Below are 25,292 nucleotides of genomic sequence, written 5' to 3' on the forward strand. Positions count from 1 at the left end.
TGTATAATACCTGTACACTTCTTGAGCTCCAATGACGCCTGGAGTGGATTGCACTGAGGTGTTCCAGAGGGCAGCATCTGGAGTGGCTGGCATAGATGGCAGCATGGAGGCGTCGAGATTGTGTTGCAGATACTACAGATTAAAAAATATTAATTGGTTTAATAAATTTCGCTTAGCCAAAGACCACAATGACGAATTCTAAAGAAATAATTCACTTACACTCGTATCCTCTCTGATAGTGTCCAAATCCTGATGCTCCATACCGTAATTATCCATAATATATTGCTGCTGCAGCTGTTGTTGCTGGCTATTCCCGCTCACAAAATTATTCTCTTCATCATGGAAGCTCACCCGCTTGTTGTCCCTTTGCATCAACGGTGGCGGCGGAGGCGGTGTGCCCAATCCTCCAATTATTCCTGTTCCCGTGGCCGAAACATAGGCGGCATTTAGCTCCATGGCGCTGAGTGGTGATCCATGCATGGTGTTGTTGTTTAAGCTCCCACTCAAATTGTTGTTATTATTAGTTTGAGTGTTGAGAAGAGATGCCTTTTTAATCTCTACGGCAGCTGCGGCCTGATTGCTGGTGGCCGTTTTCAGTAGGCCCATGGACGAGGTCGCGTTTCCAGTGCTGCCTCGCAGTTTCTGCTGTGACATGATCAAATAAGAACTGTTCCTTTCTGGCGGTGGAGGTGGCGGCACAACAGCATCCAGAGTCTCGTTGTTATTGTCCTTATCAAGCATTGTGAGCTGATTAAGCTCCTTCGCTAGATTAGATATCGGATGCTCAGTGTGCAGATGTCGCTCGTCCGCAAAACTTGCGGATTTCTGCGACTTCGATGGCGATGAGGGTGCCCCACTGGGACCAACCCCGCCTTCGGAATACCGATTGTGCTTAAGTATACTCTTGGGCTGCTGTGTGTTGCTGCTCAGCGGCTGGGCAGTTGGAGCTGGTGGCTGTGGTGGCACTGAATCCACCAGACTGTTGCTGTCTGGCATCTCCGCCAGTTTTATCTCCGTTTGTCGGTAACTGGTAATGGGTGTTTGTATGGCACTGACCTGACCGCCGCCAGCCAATCTGAACAACTCCTGGACGTTCTCCTTGTCGTACTGCTGTTCCTGATCCTGTTCCTCTTGCTCTTGTAGTTCTTGTGCTCTTCGCTCAAAGTCGCGCTCGAGTATCAGGGTTTTCAGTTGCTCCTCTTGCATTGGGGAACGGGATACGATCTGGGACAGCTCTGATATCTGCTGCTCCCGCCACTGGCGAATGTGTTCGCGACGCATCTCTAAATCCTTCTCACGCTCCTCCCTTTCCCATGGATTGCTACCGCTGTGAAGGGGACGATTGTTCCCTTGATTGGACGCCACATAGCTGCCCTTTGGCGGATCCAATGTACTGGCTACGTAGTTCATTCCCGGAGCAATCTGCTGCGTGGCTTTGAACAGCGGATGCGTTGCTGTAGGCGGTAGAGGCGGCTTGTCCTGCTGCGGTTTTGGTGCTGTACTTGGTGGAACATTTGGTTTATTGGGAGACTGTAAGCTGCCCAATGGTTTAGGGGGCAGGGCTATAAAATTCGGCGATGCCTGCTGCTGCTGTTGCTGTTGCTGTTGCTGTTGCTGTTGCTGTTGCAACTGTTGCTGCTGAATTTCGTAGAGCGTGGATGGATCATGGAGCTGACTGCGCCTGTACTCCAAACTGCCATTCTGATAGCCACCTGCGAAATCGTTCACATTCTGCATGCTCTGACTGCTGCTCATCAGAGGTTGCTGTTGCTGCTGCTGCTGCTGTTGCAGGGGCAGCTGTTGCTGTTGTTGCTGCTGGTGATGGTACATGTTGCTGATGTTAGGCATGGAGGGAGCCATCATCTGCTGCATGCGAAGAGTGTGCTGGAAGTTCTGCTGGCTCTTGGTGCGGTTGTTCAAGGTGAGCTGGTGCTGGTGCTGGTGCTGTTGCTGTTGCTGTTGCTGGCCATTGAGATTGCCACTGCTGAGCGCGAACTGTTGCTGCTGCAGGGAATGTTGTTGCTGCTGCTGCTGTTGTTGCTGCAGCTGCTGCTGCGCCGACTGCTGGCTGTGGTAATAGGCAGAGACGGGTCGCGTGGGCGGGAGGTTAGCATTGGCCTGCATATGTTGCTGCTGCTGCTGCTGCTGGTATGGCGATTGCTGTTGCTGCTGTGGTTGCTGCTGCGGTGCAAGCGGGGAACTGCCATTGTAAGCGTTCATGGCGGCATGTGCGGCAATCGGCGGTCTAGAAAGAGGCAATTAATATAAATGAGAGCAGACTAATCGAAGTGCTTGGGTGTTGCATTTAAGGTGTACGAACTTCATCGTTTACACTTGTTAACTGGAACGTGTCGAGTGCTACAAAACATTTGCTTGCGCTATTTCCTCCTCCTGAGCAATTAGTTTGTGTTTATTGCATTGGTGCGTGCTCTGTACAGCAGCATAAAAATTTGTTAAGGAACGACAGGAGCTAATTACTCACGTACTTGGGACATTTCTACAAGTTCATATTCTTTTTTAATGGGTATAAAGCCATAAAGTAATATCACCCTAGAATTACACACACGAGAGTTAGAAATATTGTCAGCCAGCTACACACATTTCTGTGGCCACACCTGCACACTTTGCCTCAAGCAACACCCCGAAAAACACACACTCGAAATCGTTGTAAATTATTAATGCGACCCTCTGTTTGATGCCTTTTTTAAGTTGGTGTGCTCTTTAAGGCTGCGATATTACACAATTGAACCTACTGCTACCCACAAAAAACATTTTTTTAAGCTTTAAATAAATTGAAAAATTCTTGAATATTTACATAAATTAGTTCAGTTAGTTTCTACAAACAATTATTGATTTTGGAACAGAAAAATGTAATGCACTTCTAAAATTTTGGTTCCTTCTGCGTTTTATATTACTGCAAACAGCGATTCCTTCTCTTTCCTATTTTATTCAAAACGTTTGCTTCTATAACAAAACTCTAACCAAAGTAAACCAAACCATTTAAGCAAGAACGATTTTAGTGGTCAGCTGAATTTAAAATGACATTTTTTTAAGTCAGTAGCAAAAAAACATATAAGAGTTATAGCAGAATTAGTTTGACGGGATTTATGCAAAGTAGGTAAAAATGCATAAATATGCAAAAAATATATAAAATAAAATATAATAAAATTTATATATACTATGTTCTCTTTTAGCGTTCCGAAACTCATCCACATATGAACTTATATTTATTAAACTGATAGTCTTACCTTTCGTTCAAAATCGGTTGGCTCTGATTTTGCGCCCGATACACGCTGAGATTCTGATAGAATCCCTGCTCGTTGCCATTTCCATTTCCATTTGCATTGTTCTGGCTGCCATTTGGCTGACCCAGCATTCCTCCTGCTGCTGCTCCGCCGATTCCGCCCATGCCAGATGTATTGTTATGCAAACTATGCGTGCTGCGTGACTTGGAATTGGCCAAGGCTATGTGTAAAACGAAATGGATGCGGTTGAAAAAAGTGAATTAGTCTCGGGCTTACAAGACGTTTGGATTGTGCTTCGATTACAAGGATAGGAGGCAAAGATAACGGGGGTGTGCAGTTCACTTACATATGGTACCCGATCCCGTGTGGTGATGCAGAGCCGGCACCGATTTGCTGTTGGGCAGGTGTGCAGCTAGGGGATTGATGATGCTACTATTGTTGCTATTGCCTAGGGTGTTGTTGTGGCTGTTGTTCAGATGTTGGCTAAGACTAAGGCTGTGATTCGGATGGTTGTTGGCTATCAGTGGACCCAGAGATTTGGTCGATTCGGCACCGCCCATCCGCGTCAGATCGCGTTCGGACATACGGCGATTACCTGCAGTTTCCATATTCCCAGCAAAGCAACACAATCATCATCATCAACGTCATCAAATTGAGTGCATAGTTTGGGGTTTAAGAGTTGGTGGTGGGGTTTAGATTGATTGGTGCGCATGGAGGGGGAGAAAAGTAGATAGATGGACAGACATTTTAGTAAATTTCTTTCGGTGTGGAAATTTAAATTGTGTTTAGTATAATATTAATATATGCTGATTAAATCTAATTAAAAGACAACAACAAATGTAAAACGGAGATATAAAAGCTGGGGATACAACTATTCAATTGTATTTACACACATAAATGTGCACAAAAACAATAAGCATTGCTTGTGCTATTTACATATTTGTAATTTTTTGAAAACAACAAAAAAGGTTGAACAATTGAGGAGGGCAACGCATCTGCTATCAAATTAAATGTGTATATCAAAAGCGTAACAACTAAAATACAAAAGCGGCACTAAAATTTCTCAGTAAGTTGAATAACAGGTTTTCCCTTCCTGTGACTGCATAGTCAAATAGGGTTGTATAAAATTATTACATGTTTCATTTTAAAAATGCTAATAAATCGTATTCAATCCGGATTCTAGAACAGAAGAGCAGCAAATAGAATCAGTGTGTAATTATACAAAAGTCCAAATAAACCAATATAATATTCAATCGAAAGACTTTAAGTAACCTAAGTGAGCGTAACAACAAATAATATCTAATCAACAAACATCTCGACATGATGTTTCAACGAACAAGCCAAAATAAGTATAAAGTGCAGGCAAAATCAATGGCTAATAGGTACAACAACGGGGAGAACAACATGAACCTCGGTGCAGCTTGGTTGGGTTGTCATCTGTGTGTCGGAAACACTGTTGTAGATGTTGTTTCCGTCGAGACGGGCAATGACATTTTGACGCAGTGCCCCCCGCCGCCATGATTGCCATCGATGCCACCACCCGCATTGCTATCATTATCACCCCTCCGGGAATGGCCACAAGTTTCGAGAACTTCGCAATGAGCAGCACAACAGCTGGAAGAGGATTCTCCAGCCGAGGAACAGGACTCGACTTCGCTGCAGCTGCAGGAGTGGCAATCATCAATGGCATCTCCGCAATTTGAACAGCTCTGTGGATTCCGCATGCTTGCGCTGCTGCGTTTGGTGTCGCTGCTGTTGCTCTTGGTGTTGTCCGTGGATGGCGGTGTGGCGGGTGCCCGAGGACGCTGCTGCTTATGACAGTGATGATGATGATGATGGCGAGAGTGTGAGCTTGGCTTAGTCCTGAGTTGCACATGCTTCTGCTGTTTGTTGCGCTTCAGCTGCCGCACACTGTGGGCCTGGCGATTGCTGCACATGACGCTTTGACGGTAGCTGGTATATCGGGATAATTCCGGCTTCTGTTTGGTCGGCTCCGCCTCGACGTCCCGGCAACTGTCGTAGCATTTGAAGGTAGCAGCTACCTGGTGTTGCTCCTGCTTCCCCTGATGTTGTTCTCGTTTGCCACGACAATGAGCGCAACAGGGGCACTCGCAGCTGATTTTATCGCCGACCTTTTCCGCTTCATCGAAGTCCTTGCCCGCACTGCCATGCAGACTCCACTCCTTTAGCTGCTTTAGGATTCGGCTCTGTTCAGCCTGTGAAAGCTTGGCACACGGGTTGCTACCCGGATCATCCAGTGCCGAGGTTGATCGTGATTTATTAATGATGGGCGGGAAATTCTTGTTGGCATTAAAGTACTCCGCCATCTCGCGGACTTTTCCCTGACCCAGGGGCAACAAAAAGCGGGGATTGAGATTGACCTGGCTCGAGGCCCTTCGACTGTTTGCTTTCATAGTAGTGCTGGGAATGGTTTTGGTTTGGAAGGTGGTGCTGGCACAATATCGATTGCTTGTATTTACAGTAGGAGAACGGGTGGAGGAACTTTCGATTTCACACACACTAGGAACTTGGATGCTGACAATTGGGGCAGCTGTACCGACTCCTGACCTTTTGTGCGAACGCTGGGTGTTCAGTTGCCGCTGACAGGGTGAATGATTCTGCCGGAGCAGCGGCATGCGCTCGATGGATTCGCTGGATGAACGCTGGCTATTCGACCCCGAGCCTCCGGAACTAAAACCATCAGCCGAGCAATTTGTTGCTCTCTTGCTATTTAACTCCCTGCGTATTTTTTGAATCAAAGGAATCCTTTCGTCTTTATCTGCCATCAGAGATTCCGTCGAGGAGGCACTGGCTGCGAAATGGCTGATGGCGTCGTGGGTGTGGTACTTCCTGTCGATTCCAATGGCTCCTGGCTCACCGTCTCCTTGTTCCAGGTCAAAACTTACTGTTTTTCGATACCCTGCCGCAGGATTTCTTTTCACTGTGGAGGAGCAACTAGATGTGGACATGCATGGTCGCTGCTGGTGCTGCTTCTCCTCCTCTTCGTCATCTATAAACGGAATCTCATCTGATAGCGCCATAGATGCTATACCTTCTTCATTCAGTGGCTGATGCGCATCACTGTAGGCGGCAAAGTTTCCAAACGATTCCTGCGAATCCTTGGCCGGCTCATCGTGATACTCCTCAATGTAGATGGAAGGCGGTGGAGTTTTCCTCAACGGTCTCATAGGACTGAAGTGGGTAACACAGGGTGCCATTGGCGGCGGATGATAGTAACCACCCTGATCGTTACCCAAGTACAAGTTGCTGGCAGATCGAGCAATTGGTCTCGTATCCCGGTACCTCGGGTCAATGTGCAACTGGTGGCCCAGTGCACACAGTTCCTCCTGTAGACATGAGGCACTTAATCGTCTCACCGGCGGTGAGGAGGCCCGCATGCAAGCAAAAGATTCACGACGACTGCGATTGAGACTATCGTCCGAGATTGAGTTGTTGTAGTACCGAGCCTGCTGTTGGAACGAGGAGTGACGACGCTGCTGGCCAGTATTCAGATGCTGCAGAAAGTTGCTGGGGGAAGCTTCTAGCGATTCGAGCGGAGCAGCATGGGGGATGGGTTGGTTACTTGGTTAGCTTACACAACGTGAGTACGGTACAGTAGAGTAGTGGGTAAGTATCTTGGATGATTAAGTGAGTTGAGTTGTGAGTTGTTTTTAGCGTCCTACCCAGCACCTGGAGTCGCTCTAATATGTGTGTTTTGTATTGATATGTATGTGTCTAATTGTGGGCTCAATTGGGAGCTACTCACCACGCTGGATCACAGGACTAGGCTGCTGAAGTAGTGTAGCCAACCCGTGATAGATGGCTCCCTGCTTGGCCACTTCCAAACTGACCACAGGACCCGTTCGCACCAGGTAGTCCGCAGCCCTAAATCAAGAATTGCGAAAATAAGTCCTGATCTTCATTAAATTTCGCCAATATACACACCTCTCTTGGGTGATGCCAATCAGGCTTTGCCCATCCACCCGCAACAGCTGATCCCCAGCTTGCAGACGTCCATCTGCATCTGCCGCTCCGCCAGGCACCACACTCTTGATGTAGATACCCAGCTTCTCCTGACCAGCTCCCTTGGCCGCGACGATGGATAAGCCCATGCCGTTGCTGTTCTTGTGTAGCTTAATGAGCTGCAATTCCGGTTGCGGAAGTTTGTTAGACATGGCACTGGAACTGCGAGCCTGCAATGTTTAAATGATTAACATCATTCAACATAAATTAATAAATGATGCACGAGTAATTTACATTAAACTGATGCATATAGACCGTCCAAAGGCCAATGGAGGTGGGTTGGGCCGCCAGTCGGCACATGCCCTGCTGCTGGAGAGGATTGAGGAAGTCGACGAGACCGGTGGGAATGCCCCGCACCACATCACAGCTGAATCCATCGTCGGGCAGCAGAAGCGCCAAGTGAAGCTCTGGCGATTCTTCCAACCGAACCTCTCGCCCATCGGCACGGGTTAGTTCGTCTGCCACAGATTCCGCCATCCTTATGGCGGTATCAACCAGGTTGCGGGGAAGCTTTTCTTGCTGCAGCAGCGCTGCCATTTGAAGGGAGTTTAAACGGAAGCAGGAGCAGGCTAACTGCTGGATCTCCTCCACTGAGGATTTTGGTGCTTGCAAAAACTGAGCACACTGATTGATCTTGGCCAAATGGCAATCCGCCGCCAATTCCAATCCTTGCCGTTCTGCCCACAGCTCCAGCAACTGAAGCCGCTCCGTCATTACCTTGCCCCAGTCACCTGTGCACATCTGAGAGTTTGCCACAATCTGCGAAAGCGGGAACAACGAAATAAGTGGATTCGGACGAGAAAGTTGTAAGACAGTGGTGCCAATAGATATTTCACGAAAACAACTATTTTTATATATATGAACAATAATGTTTGAAATAGCGATTTCATATAAATTGGTTTCTTATCTTGTTATATAAAAAATAGTCAGAATCATGTTGAATATTTTCCTTCTTAAGTTCTTTAGGTTTTTTTGAATATACCTAATATTTATTTTAAAATAAACATAAAGGTATTTATCAATAAGGATTTTTTAAGTTTCAAACTATTAAGAAACCATATTGGCACCACTGTATGCACATAACCTGGCCTTTTTAGGCCGCTCACCGTATTGAAACATATGACATTGATGTAGTGGAACAGCTGCGAAAACAACTGGATCGTTAGGGCTGCATTTACACGGCATCGTCTGAGAAGAGCCATCGCCGATCCCAGCACAGTCAGTACCAGACCCGCCGCGGAGTCATGATCAATGTTCTCGGAGAGAAACTGGTTAAGAGTTTGCGAGAGTTCCAATCGAAAGCAGTTGACCAGGTTGCGAAACGCAGTCTGCACGGCCTCGGCCAAAACCTCTTGAGCCTGAACACTAAACGCGCTGATGTGGCGATCCGATTTAAGGAAGTGCAGGAACTCCGAGCTGTTGGCCATCCAAAATGCCAGGATTCGGGGATCCGTGTACTGCTCCTGGACTACGCTGTAGACCAGATTAGCCACATGGTGCAGGAACATGGTTAGCTTGTGGGCACGCTCCGTGGGCTGCAACTCCGGGCGGTAATGTGTGGACGCTCGATATCTGAGGGGAAAATGTGTTGTTCTTTAATCAGTCGCTTTTAAAAGGTCCCCGCAGCCCCAGCCCCACTTTATTGTATCTATTGATTTTCACACGCGTCAAATGTCAAAGCTCCCTTTTCCCCAAAAGATTGGCCGGTTTCCTGCTCCTGCTGTTTCTGCTAGACCACTTTCACATCCACTTCCTCTTTCTCCACATCCCGCTGTCAGAATACATTAATATTAATAGCTCACAAATTGGGTCAGCAACCAAGATAAATCATCATAATTGATAATGAATGATACTGGCTGCTGCTCGGGAAGGTTCTGTTTGAGGGACATGGAGGATTTGGAACTACTGCCCTCTGGTACATGTCTTGCCACTCTACGTCTAGACATTCGTCAGCTGGTGTTAGCTGGTCGCAATTCATCAGTAATTTGCCATGTCCGGGGAGCCTTGCTAAATGAAGCCCTGACTTTGGAATTGAAATATAAATGGATTAATCGGAGGCCAGAGTGCATTTGACACATCTCAGCATCGGTAGATGTAGGTAGGTAGGTGGAATCGGATTGCTGTAGTCACATCAATTTCATATATTATTATAGAGCAAGTCCTAGGTTAAATGTCTAAAATTAACTCAAACCTTACTGCAGTGACTAACTTGTTTAAGCCTATAAATGGTATATTTAGTTCCTTGTTTCTTTTAGGTTATGGGACCAACTACTTTCTGTACTTGAACATGTTTCGCCTTCCAACCAACGTATTTCATTTTGAACGCTTTTCAATTTTTAGTATTTTAATTAAATAGGCAGACCCAAACATTCAAACAACAATTAAAGGCGAACAAGCGCAATGGCGGCTGCTTTCATGCTGCACCCCACTTCAATTATGAATTACACACTATGAATTACCCACCTAGCACACAGGTAGAGCGAGTAGACGGGTGCCAGCTTAAAGTGCGGAACGTTCACGTCCAGTTCGCTGATAATGTGGCGCAGAAAGAGTTCCTGGTGAGTTTCGGGGAACTCCAGGACAGCCGGCAGGATGGGCTCCTGTCCCTGGGTGTCGCCAGAACCGCTGCCCCCTCCGGCCAAAATGCCAGAGCCGGTCATTTTGGGCGACCTATATCGAAGAGGGTTAATCGATTAGTAAAATCACAGTACAACAGAAAGACAGATTAATTAAGAGTTCGAAAAGCAGTTGCGACAGTGCAAAGGGAAAGTATAATATGACATAACTTTAAAGCGCACACAAATACTAAACAAAATGAAAAGTTCATCGGACAGTGAGTGAATGCAAATATGCATAGTCGATTGCTTGATGTTTAAGTGTAGGGAAGTTGTGTTGGCTTTCCTGTTTGGTTTGGAGACAGAATTTTGAATGAAAAGTAAGTAGATCGACCGACTCCGAATCTTACCGATCTTGGCTGTTGGAACCACCTGACTTCAAGCTGGAAATCGACTTGGTTTCGTTCTCCAAATTACCCTCCAGACTTTGACCGTCGTAGTTGCCCGAATTGGCCCCCTGATCCTGTCCAGCCTTGCTGTCCACCACGTCCCGCAGCGTGCTGCTCAGAGGATGATCACTGGAGTTGTTATTATTATTGTGGTAGGCGCTGGAATGGTTTGCTTGCTGGTGGTGGTCGTAGTCGCTTTTGTGTGTCTGCGAATATACTACCCAGGTTAGTACGTATAAGGCGTTAAAGCGTTTCAATGAAGTACCCACCGAACTCAAGGCTCCATCCTCGTCATTCCAGGATCCCGGGGATGTGGGCGAGCGGCTGTCGTTGTCCAGGAGGCCGAGAGGCAGAGGCATTTGCATCGTTCGGTCGGTGGATGGTGGTGTTCAGGTGAGTGTGTGGGTTTGTGCAAATTGTTTTGCATATTTGTAGGGTAATTTTTTCGGTTTGGTGAGTGCATGAGATTAATGTTTTACACAAACAATAAAAACAAACAACACGTAACGAGACATAAACGAACAGCACAATAAGACGTGTAAATAAAACAAAAAAATAAACGCATAAATATAAATAAATAGCAGCATACAAAGAGAATTGCCCTCAATTGAATTTCAAGCATCTAGGATGTCTCACCTAACGTGAATTAAAATGTTTCAAATGTATAACCCCTGGCACCTAAGTATGCAAATCCTAACTTTATATATTGACTAGAACACTCTTAAGGAGAATGTTTTTTGCTCAGTTAAGTGGGTTGATCGTTCTGAACGTTGATGGGAAAACATTCGGCCTAGTGCACTTTCAGAAATGAATCTTCTTAAGTCTAGATATATCCGAAACATTCCCCACTTTACAAAAGTAAAATGTTCAGACATTTTACACTCATAAGCAACGAAATGGATTTAATCCCGATTTGATTTCGTGAACGTAATCGCTTTTAATAGCTAGGGAACTCAAATGCAATTACTTAAAGCATTGGCGATATAAGAACTGATTTAGCATTAATATTTGCCTTAAGTCCGAAAATCCCCTAATCAGCCGGATTACTCACCTTTCGTAGAGACATGCCGAGTCCAGCTGGGATTGGGACAGAGCCAGGTTGTAGCGCCCGTCGGTGGGGGAATCGAGGAAGCGGTACGAGGCCACCCGTCCGAACATTACCACCGATCCGTTCTGCGGATGGAAAACGCGAAACATTAATGAATTAATTATATTTGCAGGTCGCTGTGACGAGGGTTAGAGTGTGAAAGAGAGTTCAGGTGACTCATGGCTAACTTTAATTAATTGCGGCTATTACTTAAATATCTACACTGCGAGAGAAGAGTGAAGCACACCGACTGACGGATTCTGGGGCACTGAGTCAGCGGTTGGAAAATTTCGGGGCGTTTTGAAATCAAAACTGGCAAACAGAGACGCCCCTCTCTGGGGGGAAATTCGAGTGGAGGGCGGACTGTGTTAATTTTTTTATGTTTTCGTTACTGCCTATCTCTTTCTTTGTTTGGTTTGTTTGCTTTTTTCCTCTAATGCTGATTAGCTCGGTGAACAAATCTTTGACACACGGACCAAAGAGAAAACTCGATTTGCATTATTTTTGTTCAGGTTCATCGGACCGGAGCCATCCCAAATTTGCCAATTGGTAAAATAAAATTAATTCCGTGCCATAATAAAAAGGAGCCAACAACACAGCCAGAGACCAAAATAAAAAAGAAAGATTGAGTTGTTGAATCTGAGCACAAGAGACATCTTTCTGTTCTTTTCCCCCGAAAAATCCCCAACGACTCTTTGAGCTTATTGCCGAGCTGGGAGCTCAACTTTGCTTTAGTCTTTAGCAGAATATTGGGGAAATGCAGAAGCTGTCTCTGTTCATTTCGTTTCGATTTCATCAAGCGGAAAGCCAAAAACAACAGAGTATAGAATACATAACCCTGCGAAATTTCAATTTTTTGTTTGGTGGCATTCGCTTTGACTTTTCCGTTAATGCGTGAGAGTTTAGAGCACCAATTGGATTCATTTCCCCAGCCGCTGTACTTGTCGCTGGCGTTTTGTTTGTGTTTCCGTTGTGTGTCGAAAAGTTGTCAAAACAAATGATAAATCAGCGGCGACTCAAAGCCTGTGGGATGTGGAATGTGCTCACACAACCCGGCACATTGGTATCCGCGGTTTTATTGCCTTTCGAACTGAAACTCAAATCCAAAGCTGATACTGAACTTGAAGTGCAAATGAATGGGAATTGACAAGCCGATCTCGCTGTCGTCCCATGGCGATACACTCAGAAAAAGGCAGCTTCGTATATATACAGCGTAGATAGATGTTCTATGCTTGATGAATATTAAACTCGCTTTAATTTAACTTTAAATGGGCTTTCACTTTTCAGACCCATTTCCCTCCATCTTGAGAAAACCCTGAAGCGTAAGTCAATCCCGATGCTCATTTATCTTTCAGTTGACTCCAAGAGAAAGTTGTCCCCATAAACGCTCGGCTAAGCCAGGACGATTATTGGCTTGGACCTGCTCAGACAGTCGGAGCCCCAAAATCCCCAAATATAAGGACAAAGACAGCCGGATGGAAACTGCCAGCTTTCGAACCCTTTAAACTTCAGCCGGGTCAAGGTTGATGGTGGAACTTTTCCAGCTGATGTCAAATTGAGCACTCGCGGGGGTCATGTGCACGAAAATTTAACTAATTAAAACAAATTATCCGCAATTAGCCAATAAAGGGGTACATTAAATGTCTCCCCAGAACAGCACAACATTTTACATAGTTTACAAAAAAAAAACAATATGCGCAAATGAAACCATTCTATAAACTAGAAATATCACGCTAAACGGAGTAGGAGCTGATTATAGATATTTCCTCAGACACTTTAAGAATTTTCCTAGAATGAATATATTGTGTGCCTTTAAGAGAAGACTCTTAACAGGATTATTTCCCCATCGGACTACGTATATAATTTCAATGTGACCGTGCTTAGAGCCGGTCCTTAAACTTACATGCAGAATGGTCGGCTGACTAATGTGGTGGCCATTGACAAAGGTCAGGGCATCGGTGTGCAGCGGGGTCACGGTGCAAACCCCCTCCAGCAGCGAAATGAGGCAGTGCCTCGGCTGGATCGAGGGTCCGAATAGCTGCAGGCAGTTAGTGTTGGCCGACCCCACCTCCACCGGGTCGCTGCCCAACTTAATCCGCCGGCCGCCGTCGCCGCTGTGCGTCACCTCCACCAGGACGGGTCCCTCCCGATCTCCGGATATGTGGTTCGCCCCGTTGGCCGCGCCCAGTGGTTTTTTCTTTCTCCTCCGGGGCTGTGAGTCCGCCGGACGTCTCCGCACATGGAACATGATGGAGCCTGAAAATATAAAATATTAAAAGTTAATACTACACTGAATATAGGCTAGTGATGAATTTAAGTATGATGTAAATTTACTCGTTAAATTCATTGTTCAAAATAGTATTCAAATACAACAACAAAAAAATATATATAAAACAAATAGTATGCAACCGCAGCTTTTTAGCCGCCTTTTTTTTTTGTGTCTCGCTGGGAAATGCAGTTTACGCTGAATGAGTCAAAATTGTGAATCTCTGCCGCGAAAAGGAATGATGACTGCCATGACAGTCGAGGCAGTAATCAATGATGTCCGCTTGAGAATAATAACATTAACAAAATATAGTTCTATAGTTTTAACTTTTCTTGCTCCATTTTTTGTAATTCAAAATATTTGAATTATAAATCTTAAAAATCTGATCCATATCGATGTACGATATGGTATGAAACGCTTGTAGTTAATCCGTATCCAATATCGTGCCCACTAGTGTTCGAACCTCGAAATAAACGCTCTGTGCAATCGCATCCCATCAGTTCGCGTCGGAAGTAACAAAGGCGAATAGAAATTCCAAAAACGAAATCCACTTCGGGCTGCATCATCAATTTCATCTCGATATTAGATGTTCATTTTGCCAACCAGCGAAAAACAATCTACTTTACTTCACATACAGGGGGAATCAACCGGGGGATATATGTATATGCAATATATCCATATTTATAGCATTCCTGAACCCAGACTGAACTGACCGACCGACTGACTGACTGGCTGGCTGACTAGCTGCCTGAATATCCGAACGATGGCAGACGGCAGACAGCTGAGTGGAAAAACTTCGCTGCCTGGTTCTTTGATATAAAAATGTATATGTATATACATTCCGTAACTTTTCATAGACGACAACTGCAAAAGCAAACCAACAGTGTGCACACACACTATATATTTTCAGTCTGAAACGTATTACCATGAAGTAATTTAATATTTGACTTAGCTACATATGGTCCTGAAAGCATTCCAGTTAGAGGCTGTAGAGAATGTCTTCTATAATGACACACATTATTTTGCTTGATTTCAATATATATATATATATATATATATATATATATATATATATATATATATATATATACTCTGGGAAGTACAAGCCATACCCTCATCTCAGATGTTTCTGCTGCTGCTGTTTATTGTATAGAATGCTTAACGAAGCGTGCAAAAAGCGATGGCAACTACGGCAGAACACCTCCCCCTGCTGCGACAAAACCCATTTTTGGGCCATGGTTTTGGGGCAAATTGCAGCAGATGAAGGCGAGATGCAAGACCAGACTTGGCATATGCCAAAGGCATTTTGGCAATGCAGGCTAAATAAGGCATGGCAGGGCGTGGTATGTGCAACATATTGGATGGCGGGGAGGAAACCCCAGGGGAAATCTAGCCACGCATTCAACTTGAAAAGGGGGGAGCTGAGGAACAACAATTTGTAAAAGAACAACGTAGAGCCAAAATGAATTGTATTTCTGCTTCAAAATATCTTTTCTGCGAGACCAAGGAAACCACAGCTGTATTTTTGTGTACACAAGTATTATTAATATTTGGCTCACACACATGGATTTAAAGTCAAAACATCGTTCGGATGGCGTTGTGCAAAACTTTTCCGAAAACTTCTGGTCGCTCTCAGAATAATCAACTCCAAAATGTGTGCTGCCACCAAACAGAAAGCAAACAATAAGGCAGCCGAGAAGCAGCTTAGGAAAGAAGCCAAAACATGAGCACGCTTCATATACTCGATGTGGAGGAGACCTTGAGTGGAATGACTGAATAATCTCCTTGTTTGAATTGAAGCTTGTTTGGAGTTGAGCCGATGGGTTTGTTGAAAGCCGGTCAGACGAGAAAGTTGATCGGAGATTAAGAAGGGGATTATTTCAAGAACATGGGACAAAACACATATTCTTAGACCCCTATAGTGACTATATTAATTATGTTTTCATTTGAAACGATTTAAGTGGCCGGTTCCTATTCCAGCCCATACTATCTCTCCCAACTGCAGATGACAGTTCCCAATAACCGTGTTCACCAGACCAGGTAATTTATAACCGAACCATGCACGTCGTACAATTGTAAATCAATCAGTAAATGGACAAGCTCAACACTGGAAGACAGCTCAATAGCGCGACTGGCAATTGAGGTATGCATATAGAATCGGAACTTGGTTCACCGTCACACAATTTAAAAGGTCCTGACCTATTCTTGTGTACATTCTCATACAATTAACTGCCGTTCCAAACAATATAATTATTATCGTAGAAATGGTAAAAACGTCTAAGGAGTTAACCAAATATATCGATTTCGAAAGGAGTACAGTTTTTTCTTTTAAGAGCACTTGTGACTTTATTTCTAGCCAGAGAAAGAAAGCCAACAACGTTTCGTCCTTGGCAGTTGACATTTGGAAAGCAGAAACGAGGGGCACATTGATAAAGTGCAGTGCCAAACGGATGCCAGAAAAATCGTTTTAATTGTTCCGACTTGGTCAACAGCTTGGCCGGCCCAAAGGTAGCACCACCCCCCACCTATTCACCCATCCATTCGCCCACTCACCACCGGCTCCATTGTTGACACAAGAAAACGGGCAAATTGCAAAAGCCATCAAAAACAGGTGGTGAGGGAGCTGGCAGGGCGCCTGGTTGTGGGGCAGTTGGTGGGTGGATGGCTATGGGTGGGTGTGAGGAAGGCTCGGGCGTAGACGAACGAGCCATGAAATTGATTCGGCCAACAACGTGCCAGGATCATGTGTGTAGCCTCCGACTGTCCTTGTGTGCGGCTGTATGCACGTGCATAAGTGCGAATAAATTGGCAACAGAGCACAAAGGACGGAAGGCGGGGTGCATTTTACAGAGTGAAAAACAATGCAGGGAAATTGCATAACGAGTTGAGTGACTGGGGCAGAATCCGCACCAGGATAGGTATCCACAAAACTGTGGACTCGCTGGGTGTGCCGGGAAATGTGGAATCTGGCCCAGCCACCAAGCGCTGGGCGCATTAATTTTTATTAGCGCAGCTTGTGCTCTAATGGCCAAAGCGATTAGAAAGAGGAAAGTGGGTTGCTGAAGTGTCCCATTCGGTTTGGTTAGATGGGCATTTGGCAGGCATAAATCAGAGAAGGGGTCTTGCTCACTCTTAAACGTGCTGGTTCTTTCAGATATATTAACCACCTCATCTCTTAATAATTAAAACGCGACCTTTTCCGTGCCAGTCTATTCTTTTCTAAAAGCCTTGATTTCATTTACAGAGTATTCGATGTTCAGTGCGTCCTTTCATTATGCTGTTTTTAATTAGTCGAAGAAACGGCAGGAAATGAAACTTTCTCCTCAAACTTCGCAGCAGAGCATGCCAGAAAGCGAACAGAACGGAGCAGAGCAGTCAAGCATTTAATTAAAAGTGTAGTATGTAAAAAAGATACTTTAGAAAAACAAACTCTTCACAGTTTCCTTGAACTAGATTCTGAAATGCGTGGGCGAAGGGAAAGAGGCACGCCGCCTTTGCTTGGCCTAATTGACTGAGATTGATTTTACCAGCAGCAGCCTGAGCTCTCAAATTAGCCAAATTAGTCGTAAAACGTGGAGGCTTTGACTCTGCAAGCCGAAGCAACCTATGCAGCCACATCACCGCCCAGGCACGTCCACGACCACGTAGGGAACTCTAGCTACCTAACCGCACTCCCTACCGCCCTACCACCCTTTTCCAATCCCACAAACGGCTGGGAGGAGCAGGAGGGAGGGGGAGCTTTTCACGTTGTGCAAATTAAAACAATGAAAATTTAATGAGCCAAGTTTTCCTCTCGTGCAAGAAGTTTCCTTCTTTGACCAGCATCGGACGCCTGCAATAAACAGGCGGTGCGGATAGTAGTTTAATCCCCGTGTAAGCCTCAACGAACATTGTGTAAACTTCACTCATCTGCCGTCCATGTGGCCATAAATATTATTTGAAGATGTCGCTCCTGCGCTGGACTAAAACAAGGTAACATGTTAACTTGAACAAACACAGATATGGATGTAAATCAGTGATTGAATATCAAGTTATTATCCTGGGAAGCAGATGTTGATTGTTCTATTTACATTTTTCTGCCACCTCAAGTGCAATTCAACGGTTTCCCCACAATTAGAATCCCTGTCAGCGGCCCAAACTAGGTGTACCTCCCACTAAGTGGAGTAGAGGAGAAGTAATCGTAATCGATGCACAAAATCGAATAATTCTGTGGGTCCTCCCACACGCAAAAGTCTCTGTGCCCCAAAACAACTCCTTTCCAGCTGGGCGGCAGCCACCATTCGAGTCAAGTGCTGCCCAAAGCGGCTATCAACATTTTTGCTAGACAATTTGGCAACAGAAACAATAAAAATATAATTGCCACACTCGAGCTTAAAATGCGAGCGGGCTTTTCCTTTTGCAGACTCTAAGCGAGCAAAATAAAATACGAGGGAAAAGTACCAGAATAAAATCACAGCAGCCAGTGGGCGGGAAATCGGGGGCTGTGGAAAATCGAGGATGGACGAGAAAATGGAAAGTGAGAGGAGCTGATAGCTTGATTGGATTTTCCAGACTATCCGTGACTGCGAGTAAGGGGCTCTACTTGAAGTACTATTCCTTAAGGAGCATTTTAAATGAATTACAATGAATATTAAACTTGTTAAGATGTTTGGGGTATAATGGGGTATGAGGTTGGGCTTACTAACTAAAATCATTAAATGTGTGCTAAGACAACAACAATTTTTAACCGAAAACATTAACAATTTTTAACCAAAACATACCAATGCTCGGGTTGTACTAAGCTCGTTTGGGATTAACTGATTTTTATACGCTGCTATTTGTTTGATATGGTGTACACCATTGATGACGACAGACAAGTAGCTTGTAGTCGCGTCCTTGTCCTGACCATTGAAATTAAAGCCCACAATGACCAACACACACCAGCGCACACACACACACTCACACACACACATGGGAGCACGGGGGAAAAAAACGTTTAGCTTTTGTAAATAACTCCTGAAATTTATCGATTTTTGTCTGTTTGTTTTGGCCGGGTCCTCAGGAACTGAGCAACCGGTGAGACCGACATTTTCCTTTGGAAATATGTACATATAAGCACACACTTATTTTATATTGATGTAAAGGTTTTTTAAAAAATTACGTTTTTAATGGCTGGCATTCCTTTCAGTCCTCAAAAAAATAAAAGGACAGAACAAAAACCGAAAACCCATGTACGTGTGAAAATTCAATTTGCGCGCTTGGTAATGCGGCAACAAAGTACAAATTGAAATCAAAGTACGGCAGACTGCGTAAAAAATGAAATTAAATAAATTGCCATCAAATTGAAAGACAGAACTCACATGCACACGCACACCACACTTCGGGATAACCGCAAATGCGTCGCGCGATGAAAATCGTCAAAAAAAAAGGCACAGATTAAATTAATTTTTCCCAATAATATTTTTTTACCAACTAACCGTATGGCCACCGAGGAAGTCAGGTCTGGGCCGCAGCTGCCAGGCGCCGGGTGCCCACAACAATGCGTTGACAGCGCGCAAGGATAACTGAGAGCACACTGAGCGTATGAGCAATGCCGCAAAGGCGAGTCCTTCGTTGACTAGCTCACTGTCGGACTGACTGGTGCGTGAATGAATGAATAAGACACGAAAAATCCAGTAAGAGCACAGAGCTTTGCTATTTCAACCAACAAATACCCTGGAAATCCCATTTTTGTGCTTTCTTTAGAGGGAAACAAATCGCTAAATGGAGCAGTCCTTGAAACAGTACAGTGTGGCTAAAAGTTTATAATTTATAATATTACCGTAAGTCTAATTATACAATATCAAATATACACATTGCACAACATTTTAAATATCAATCGAGTACTTTTCAAACAATTGTTTTTTGATTTATGTTCAACCGGTTTTATTTCGGTTTTATCAAGTCGAGCATATCCATTTTTCTGCGCGGTAAAACTACAAACACACTCCCCAAAGCGCCCATAAAGCAAGCAGAGTAAATTATGACTGTGTGGGTGAGTGAGTGGTGTATAAAACAACATTTAGTTTACAATGTTTTCAACGGGTGTGTGCTGTGTGTGCACGCCTGCAAGTGTTTGAGCTTGGCGCTAGTGTTGGTGCTGGTGTGTCTGAGTGCGTTTGCTCTTTGGTCCTTTGCATGACACACCAGCACCATTACCACCACGCCACCAGCGGCAGTGGCAGTGGCAGTAGCAACTTTGGCACACAGGATACAGAACGAGGAAGGAACTGGCACACACATCCTTTCGATTGCTATCCAGCAGCGAGATGCGGCCAGCCCAACCAAATGGATGCGCTGATGCTCTGCTGAAGATCCGGCACGAAAACCGGACAAGGTCGTGGTTCGCCGTCCGATTCAGTGGGGTGCGATAAGCCGATTTGAATGGCGGAGCTCAAGAGCTTTGTGCGGATGCACTGAGTCATCGAAAATGTATTCGCGTTTAATTACAATTTAAAAAGAATCAGCTAACCCTACACAGTGCTTAAACTGTATAAATTTCGGGATAAACGAAATAAAATAAATAAACTGAAATAAAATAAACTTTTGGGTGGCAAGGATAAATACCGTATGGTATTGGATTCCTAAAATTTCAGTATTTAGTAGAGCAATATTTTCAATTTTTAAATCACCTGAATTGTATGAGCTTTGGCCAAGTTTTGAACACAAATTATTAGTAATTTATGCTAAGCCCACAACTAGTTAAAGGAGTCCCATCTTCAAAATACCTATCGAATTACGAAAGCAAAACAGAAATAAGGGGCTTTTAGCGAGTAAACTACAAACGGCTGCCAATCATTTTGCTCCCACTTCCACTTTTATTTCCATACGCATTACCGCACAAATCCACTCCATCAATCGGGCCCCAGTCATTGTCTCCTGCCCCACGTTCCCTCTTATTGAGGCAATCAATATGCCCAACCATCGTGCACCGAGAGCAAAAAGAGCACAAGTGTAAGACAAAGGATATGTGTGTGCCTGTGAGAGCACATAAAAACATGAGATATACTTGAAGCTACTTTTCGGCTAACGAGCATCGCACAGTCAACGTCTTTATTGTTGCCCAACTTGCGATTTCTTGCCTTCACTTGCCCGGGTTTGAGGTTCTCTTGGGTTCTCAGGGAAATGGAAAATGGGAAGCCGTAAAACCGAAACGCATCCTTAAGCCTGCAACATCAGCTGAAGCAGCGTGTTCTCATCAAAATCACACAGAGCTCACGAGTATCCATCAAATGCAGCTTTAATGTCTATATATTTTATAGCAGATTTTAAGCATTCAATTTCATGATATGTCCATAAAAAGAAGTTCTACATGCATTCAAGAGGCGGCTCCCTGTAAAGTAAAGGAGCCTGGTCCAAAAATTCCGAACTCCAATCGCGAACGATCGGCGAGCGGGGGTGTCATCATTGGTGTCAGCAGCAATGTCCTCACTAGACGTTCATTGAACATTTCTGCTCCCCAAGACAAGGAAGGTAGAGTGTTGGAATGCGCGCTCACCTCAAGCAAAAGTGGCCAGTACTAGTTGGGAATTATAGGAGCTGCAAGCTCCTAATCAGCAAACAAAAAAAAAAAAAAAAGCTGATCTAGCGATCGCGAATTTGCAGGAATTTCTAACTGGTTTCCAACGTATCCGGTTTTCCGCGTAGGGGTAGGGTAGGGATAGGGTAATTTCGAGTGCAACCCTTATCTCTGGCAGATTTATGACAACGACTAGTTGAGAAATTCACAAACTACTCATTCGGCTCTGATGCCTGGCGGGCGGCTCATGTTAATATGATTAATTTCCGTTTTGGCGTCGTTTCGGATCCTAATCGGATTCGTCTCATAAATAAATAGGCAATTTCCTTTTAGTGAGAAACCTCAAGGACGATCGGAAGGAGCTGAAGTAAAATCACGAGGCTGAATAATTCAATTGGAAAATGGAGTGCGGAATACGGAATACGCCTTACACATTCATCCTGGCAAGGAGCCAGCTTCCTCTTCCCAGGCACTGTGACATGTGTCTCTGCTTCTGACTGCCGCTTTTGTCTCTAATATTTAGGAGCTCCGAACGGAGGACTCACTAGCATTTTCCGTTCACATTGTGACAATTTCGTTTAGTCATCTTCGGAACTGACTGGCTGACTATCTGCCAACTTACGAGGCAAATGGCTAGGGAAAGTGAAAAGTCTGGTGAGGCAATTGAGAGGCGGCATCATGTAAATGGTGATGATTACTGCTCCGGGCTGTGGATGCCTGTGGGTGATTGATTCTCATCGGATTTGCCGCCCTACTCTGCAGATTGAATATGTCAACAGAAATGGGAGAAACCAAACTGGAAATGAAAATCGCTTAGCAGATTTGTCTTTTGTTGGCAAGGGAAATATTGCATACACTAAAATATCGTTTGTAAATAAAGTGTAATAAGCGATTTACACTCTACTTTTGACTTCCTTCTAAAAATTAAAAATTGTTTATTATTTATAACATTATTGAAATTACAATTCAGCATTGATTCATATCTGCATCCCCCGAAAGTAAAGCAAATTAAATTAAATACTTAAAGCTATAGCTTTATAACTTAAAAATTCCAAGCTCTCAGCTCAGATATAACCGAATTCCCTAATGAAATTGAGCGTTCGCTTTAAAGTGCCCAGGAAAGAGTCGGGCCAGCAATAAAACAAAAAGTGAACAAATTGTTAACCCAATTTCGAGTGACGTTTCCCCAATGTCTAAGCGCTCTTCGGCCCACCCACTCGTGTGGAAGGGAGGGTGGTAGGGAGGTAAAGGACAACAACCAGGACCAGGGATGACCTTCAGGCTTCCAGTATCTGGCGGCGGCGTTCGCCTCGAAATAAACTGCACTTCTCGGGCTTCGGGCGAACCCGTGGAGAGCATGGCGTGAAATAAAGTCGACAGCTCCCAAGTTCACAGAAAGATTCAGGCAGCAAATTATGCTGTGCATTTTGCAAACTTTATGAGGCAGCTTCAAAGGGGGGATGGGAGAATCAAGGGAAATATAGTGAATGTCGTGTCAGCGGGCGGGGCACAATTATTTATGAGCAGCCATGGACCAAAGTCTACGAAGAAGCCCTTTGAGCTTCATTAGGTTTGACCTTTTCTGACCGAGATTGCTTCTCTGCGTTCTTTCCGAAATGATTATTGTTCCTGTCGTCATTTCCCTACTCTTTTTTATTGGAAAAACAAATGTAGCGTTAATTCTGTGCCGTTCGAAAAGGAAATGTCATCAGGACAATCATCAGTGTGTGGTCAATGGTCAATGTCCTGCTTGGTGTCCGTGAATAATATGAGCATTTGTTCGAGGAATTCGGCCCATTTGGCTGTAATCGAATCATTAGTATTTACCAAAATTAATAATCGCAGGAGGGCATCTTGAACATGTCATTAGCCGTTTCCCTTTTCGATTCTGATCAATTGAGTTTAATGAATAATTGATTCGGGCACTACAAAAGTAGCCTTACCACCTATGCACATACACATGATATATTTGTTTTGTACAAATGTTATTATTGCAATATCTACACACAGAAATTGTGTATTGTACGTATGTACATATATAGCATATATTTTAACAAAACGTTTGCACTTGTGTACAGAAAAAGGCACTTCAAATTGAAGCATGATTAATAATTTAAATGACTTTGCTGTTCTGTGAGAGCTTTAACACTTTTTAAGTTTTCATGTTCGGGCTGTGAGTAAAATTTAAATATAGAAATACGACGTAGAGGTAAAATTAAATTTAATTACTGCAATTGGCTGTTTCCTCTTAGGTAATTATATGCTAATTTCAAATAATGTATAAAGAAAATCGATAGATTTGTACTAAATAAATTCCGGTTCATATTAATACCACGTTTTAAATGTTCCTTTAAAATATCAAGCGCCACTCAGCCCATTAAAACATCGTTTTGACGGTCTCAAGCTTTTAATGCAAAGCACAATCAATCTGACAATCAAGTTGAATGCTGCCGAGAGCCGGAAAATTGCCAGCTCAATTTACACAAAAAAATCCAGAGACCGCAACCGCTTAATAACTCGCTGTGACCAAACATGAAAATCGAAAAAGTTGTGACAAAAGTATTTGCCAAATGTTTGCAATAAAGTTCAAGGGGAAACTTCCTGTGACGGATTCCATGGCATACTTTTCAGGGCTCTCTGGGGCCACTTTGGGCCTGGCCCACCACTCATTACCGGTGAGGTGGAAATACAAGTAACATGAATAGGTAGATCCCACTGGAAAGATAACTCACGTCTTATGCCCCAATCCATCATCTTGGAGACTTCCCGCGACGATCTCTTCGTTGATGATTACTACTACTACTACTATTTCTAATTGGACCACATAGACTGACTCCTGCTTGTCGGGACAAAATCACTTTGCTAGTACACAGCGAATTCAATTGAACGGCTTCTAATTTTGACAATTTTCTGTATGCATGGTGGGCGAGGGAGAAGGAGGAGCGTCGGCACCCGACGATGGGCGCCCAGCCATTACCCTGCCATCGTTTTATCTTTGGGAAAAACTGTTGCCGCCGTCGCTGGTTGCCGGTGAACTTTTCTCGCCTCAATACAACTGCGATGTGTCGCGGATTTTCCGAAAGCGCAGCGTCGTGCTTTCCCGAGCAGCATTACTTCATGACTGAAACTGGCGCTGGATGTGAACCCATTGCCTTCGCTATTGCCCCAAACACAATGCGGAATATACGGAATTCGGCTTTTTGTCGGAAAACTCTGTCGGCCATCGGCATCGGCAACACGGTTTGAGTGTGTCCAGAGAGAATAAAACTTGGGACCGAAAGTCGCAACAACAATAGACCATTGGGGAAACCCTCAACAGGGTTGTCTGAATTTAACGCAAGTTTACTTTCCAAAAACTCTCACTTGAAAGCATTGAGTATATTTTTGAATCAAAACTGTCACTGAGCCATTTTTTCGAGTGCATAAGCGTCTGTCTGCGTGAGTCCTTCGGCGTGTAACTGTGAAGTGCACGGCTTAGATAATGGACAATGGGATGCGTGTTGGGGGGGAATCCCCATTACGCCCAATCCCCCAACCTTTGCTCACCACCTTTGCCACTTGTATCGGCAGTAGGTCGACATTGCAAAGGACGCTGACAGCGGGTGGAAAAACAACAATAACATGAATCAACAGAAGCGAACCACAACCAACAACAGTCAAATCCACCAGGCTACAAAGAATTTCACTTAAGGGCGTTGTTGCAGGAATCCATTCTTTAATTAATCTCTTACCATAACAAAATCCCATTGCTAGAACTTAACTTAGCTTTAGTAGGTCCCAAACTCCAATTATCGATGCTGCACCGTACATCGAATTTGTAAAGAAAGCACAATTGATTCTCCCATTGGTAAACATTTAAGTCGCCAAGACTGTGGGATTCGAGGTGGTCAGGCCGTTATTCCTGTTGTCGACCCACAAAAGGTATGCCATTATCCTTGACAGGACGAACCTACGGAAGGGAAATAGACGCATGCCAGAGACACCAAAACAAGTCGAAAAGGATGGAATGGGTTAAGTCACCCTGGAACCAGGAAACTCCCCACAGACACGCAAAAAGGAACGTGCTACAACCTCAAAGTGAGCAATAAAATTTGATAAACGTCCGTTCATGACGAGCACTTGTGAATAAT

The 25,292-nt window shown here is 44.3% G+C and overlaps 1 protein-coding gene and 1 non-coding gene across 9 annotated transcripts in view; both read right to left on the reverse strand.

Moving 5' to 3' along the window:
• The window catches only part of cno (canoe), a 47,453-nt gene that overhangs the window by 4,042 nt on the left and 18,119 nt on the right, over nucleotides 1–25,292 (reverse strand). For 2 of the 8 annotated variants that reach the window (NM_001316565.1, NM_079508.4), the window contains exons 7-19: nucleotides 13,263–13,615; nucleotides 11,324–11,445; nucleotides 10,542–10,596; nucleotides 10,234–10,478; nucleotides 9,732–9,938; nucleotides 8,375–8,840; nucleotides 7,503–8,027; nucleotides 7,191–7,438; nucleotides 7,012–7,130; nucleotides 3,592–3,840; nucleotides 3,249–3,465; nucleotides 220–2,245; nucleotides 11–132 (exon numbers count right to left, since the gene is read on the reverse strand). In NM_001316565.1, the coding sequence (NP_001303494.1) occupies nucleotides 11–132; nucleotides 220–2,245; nucleotides 3,249–3,465; nucleotides 3,592–3,840; nucleotides 7,012–7,130; nucleotides 7,191–7,438; nucleotides 7,503–8,027; nucleotides 8,375–8,840; nucleotides 9,732–9,938; nucleotides 10,234–10,478; nucleotides 10,542–10,596; nucleotides 11,324–11,445; nucleotides 13,263–13,615 (4,954 nt within the window). Of the gene's footprint in view, nucleotides 1–10; nucleotides 133–219; nucleotides 2,246–3,248; nucleotides 3,466–3,591; nucleotides 3,841–4,510; nucleotides 6,787–7,011; nucleotides 7,131–7,190; nucleotides 7,439–7,502; nucleotides 8,028–8,374; nucleotides 8,841–9,731; nucleotides 9,939–10,233; nucleotides 10,479–10,541; nucleotides 10,597–11,323; nucleotides 11,446–13,262; nucleotides 13,616–23,894; nucleotides 24,254–25,292 lie in introns of those variants that run through there. The other 6 variants (NM_001275345.1, NM_001275342.1, NM_001275344.1 and 3 more) reach the window with 6 other exon arrangements.
• snRNA:U4atac (small nuclear RNA U4atac) lies at nucleotides 20,959–21,118 on the reverse strand. The gene has a single exon (NR_048324.1). It is a non-coding gene; the product is annotated as a small nuclear RNA U4atac (small nuclear RNA).

The sequence above is a fragment of the Drosophila melanogaster genome, chromosome 3R, assembly GCF_000001215.4.
Source record: "Drosophila melanogaster chromosome 3R".
Lineage (NCBI taxonomy): Eukaryota > Metazoa > Arthropoda > Insecta > Diptera > Drosophilidae > Drosophila > Drosophila melanogaster.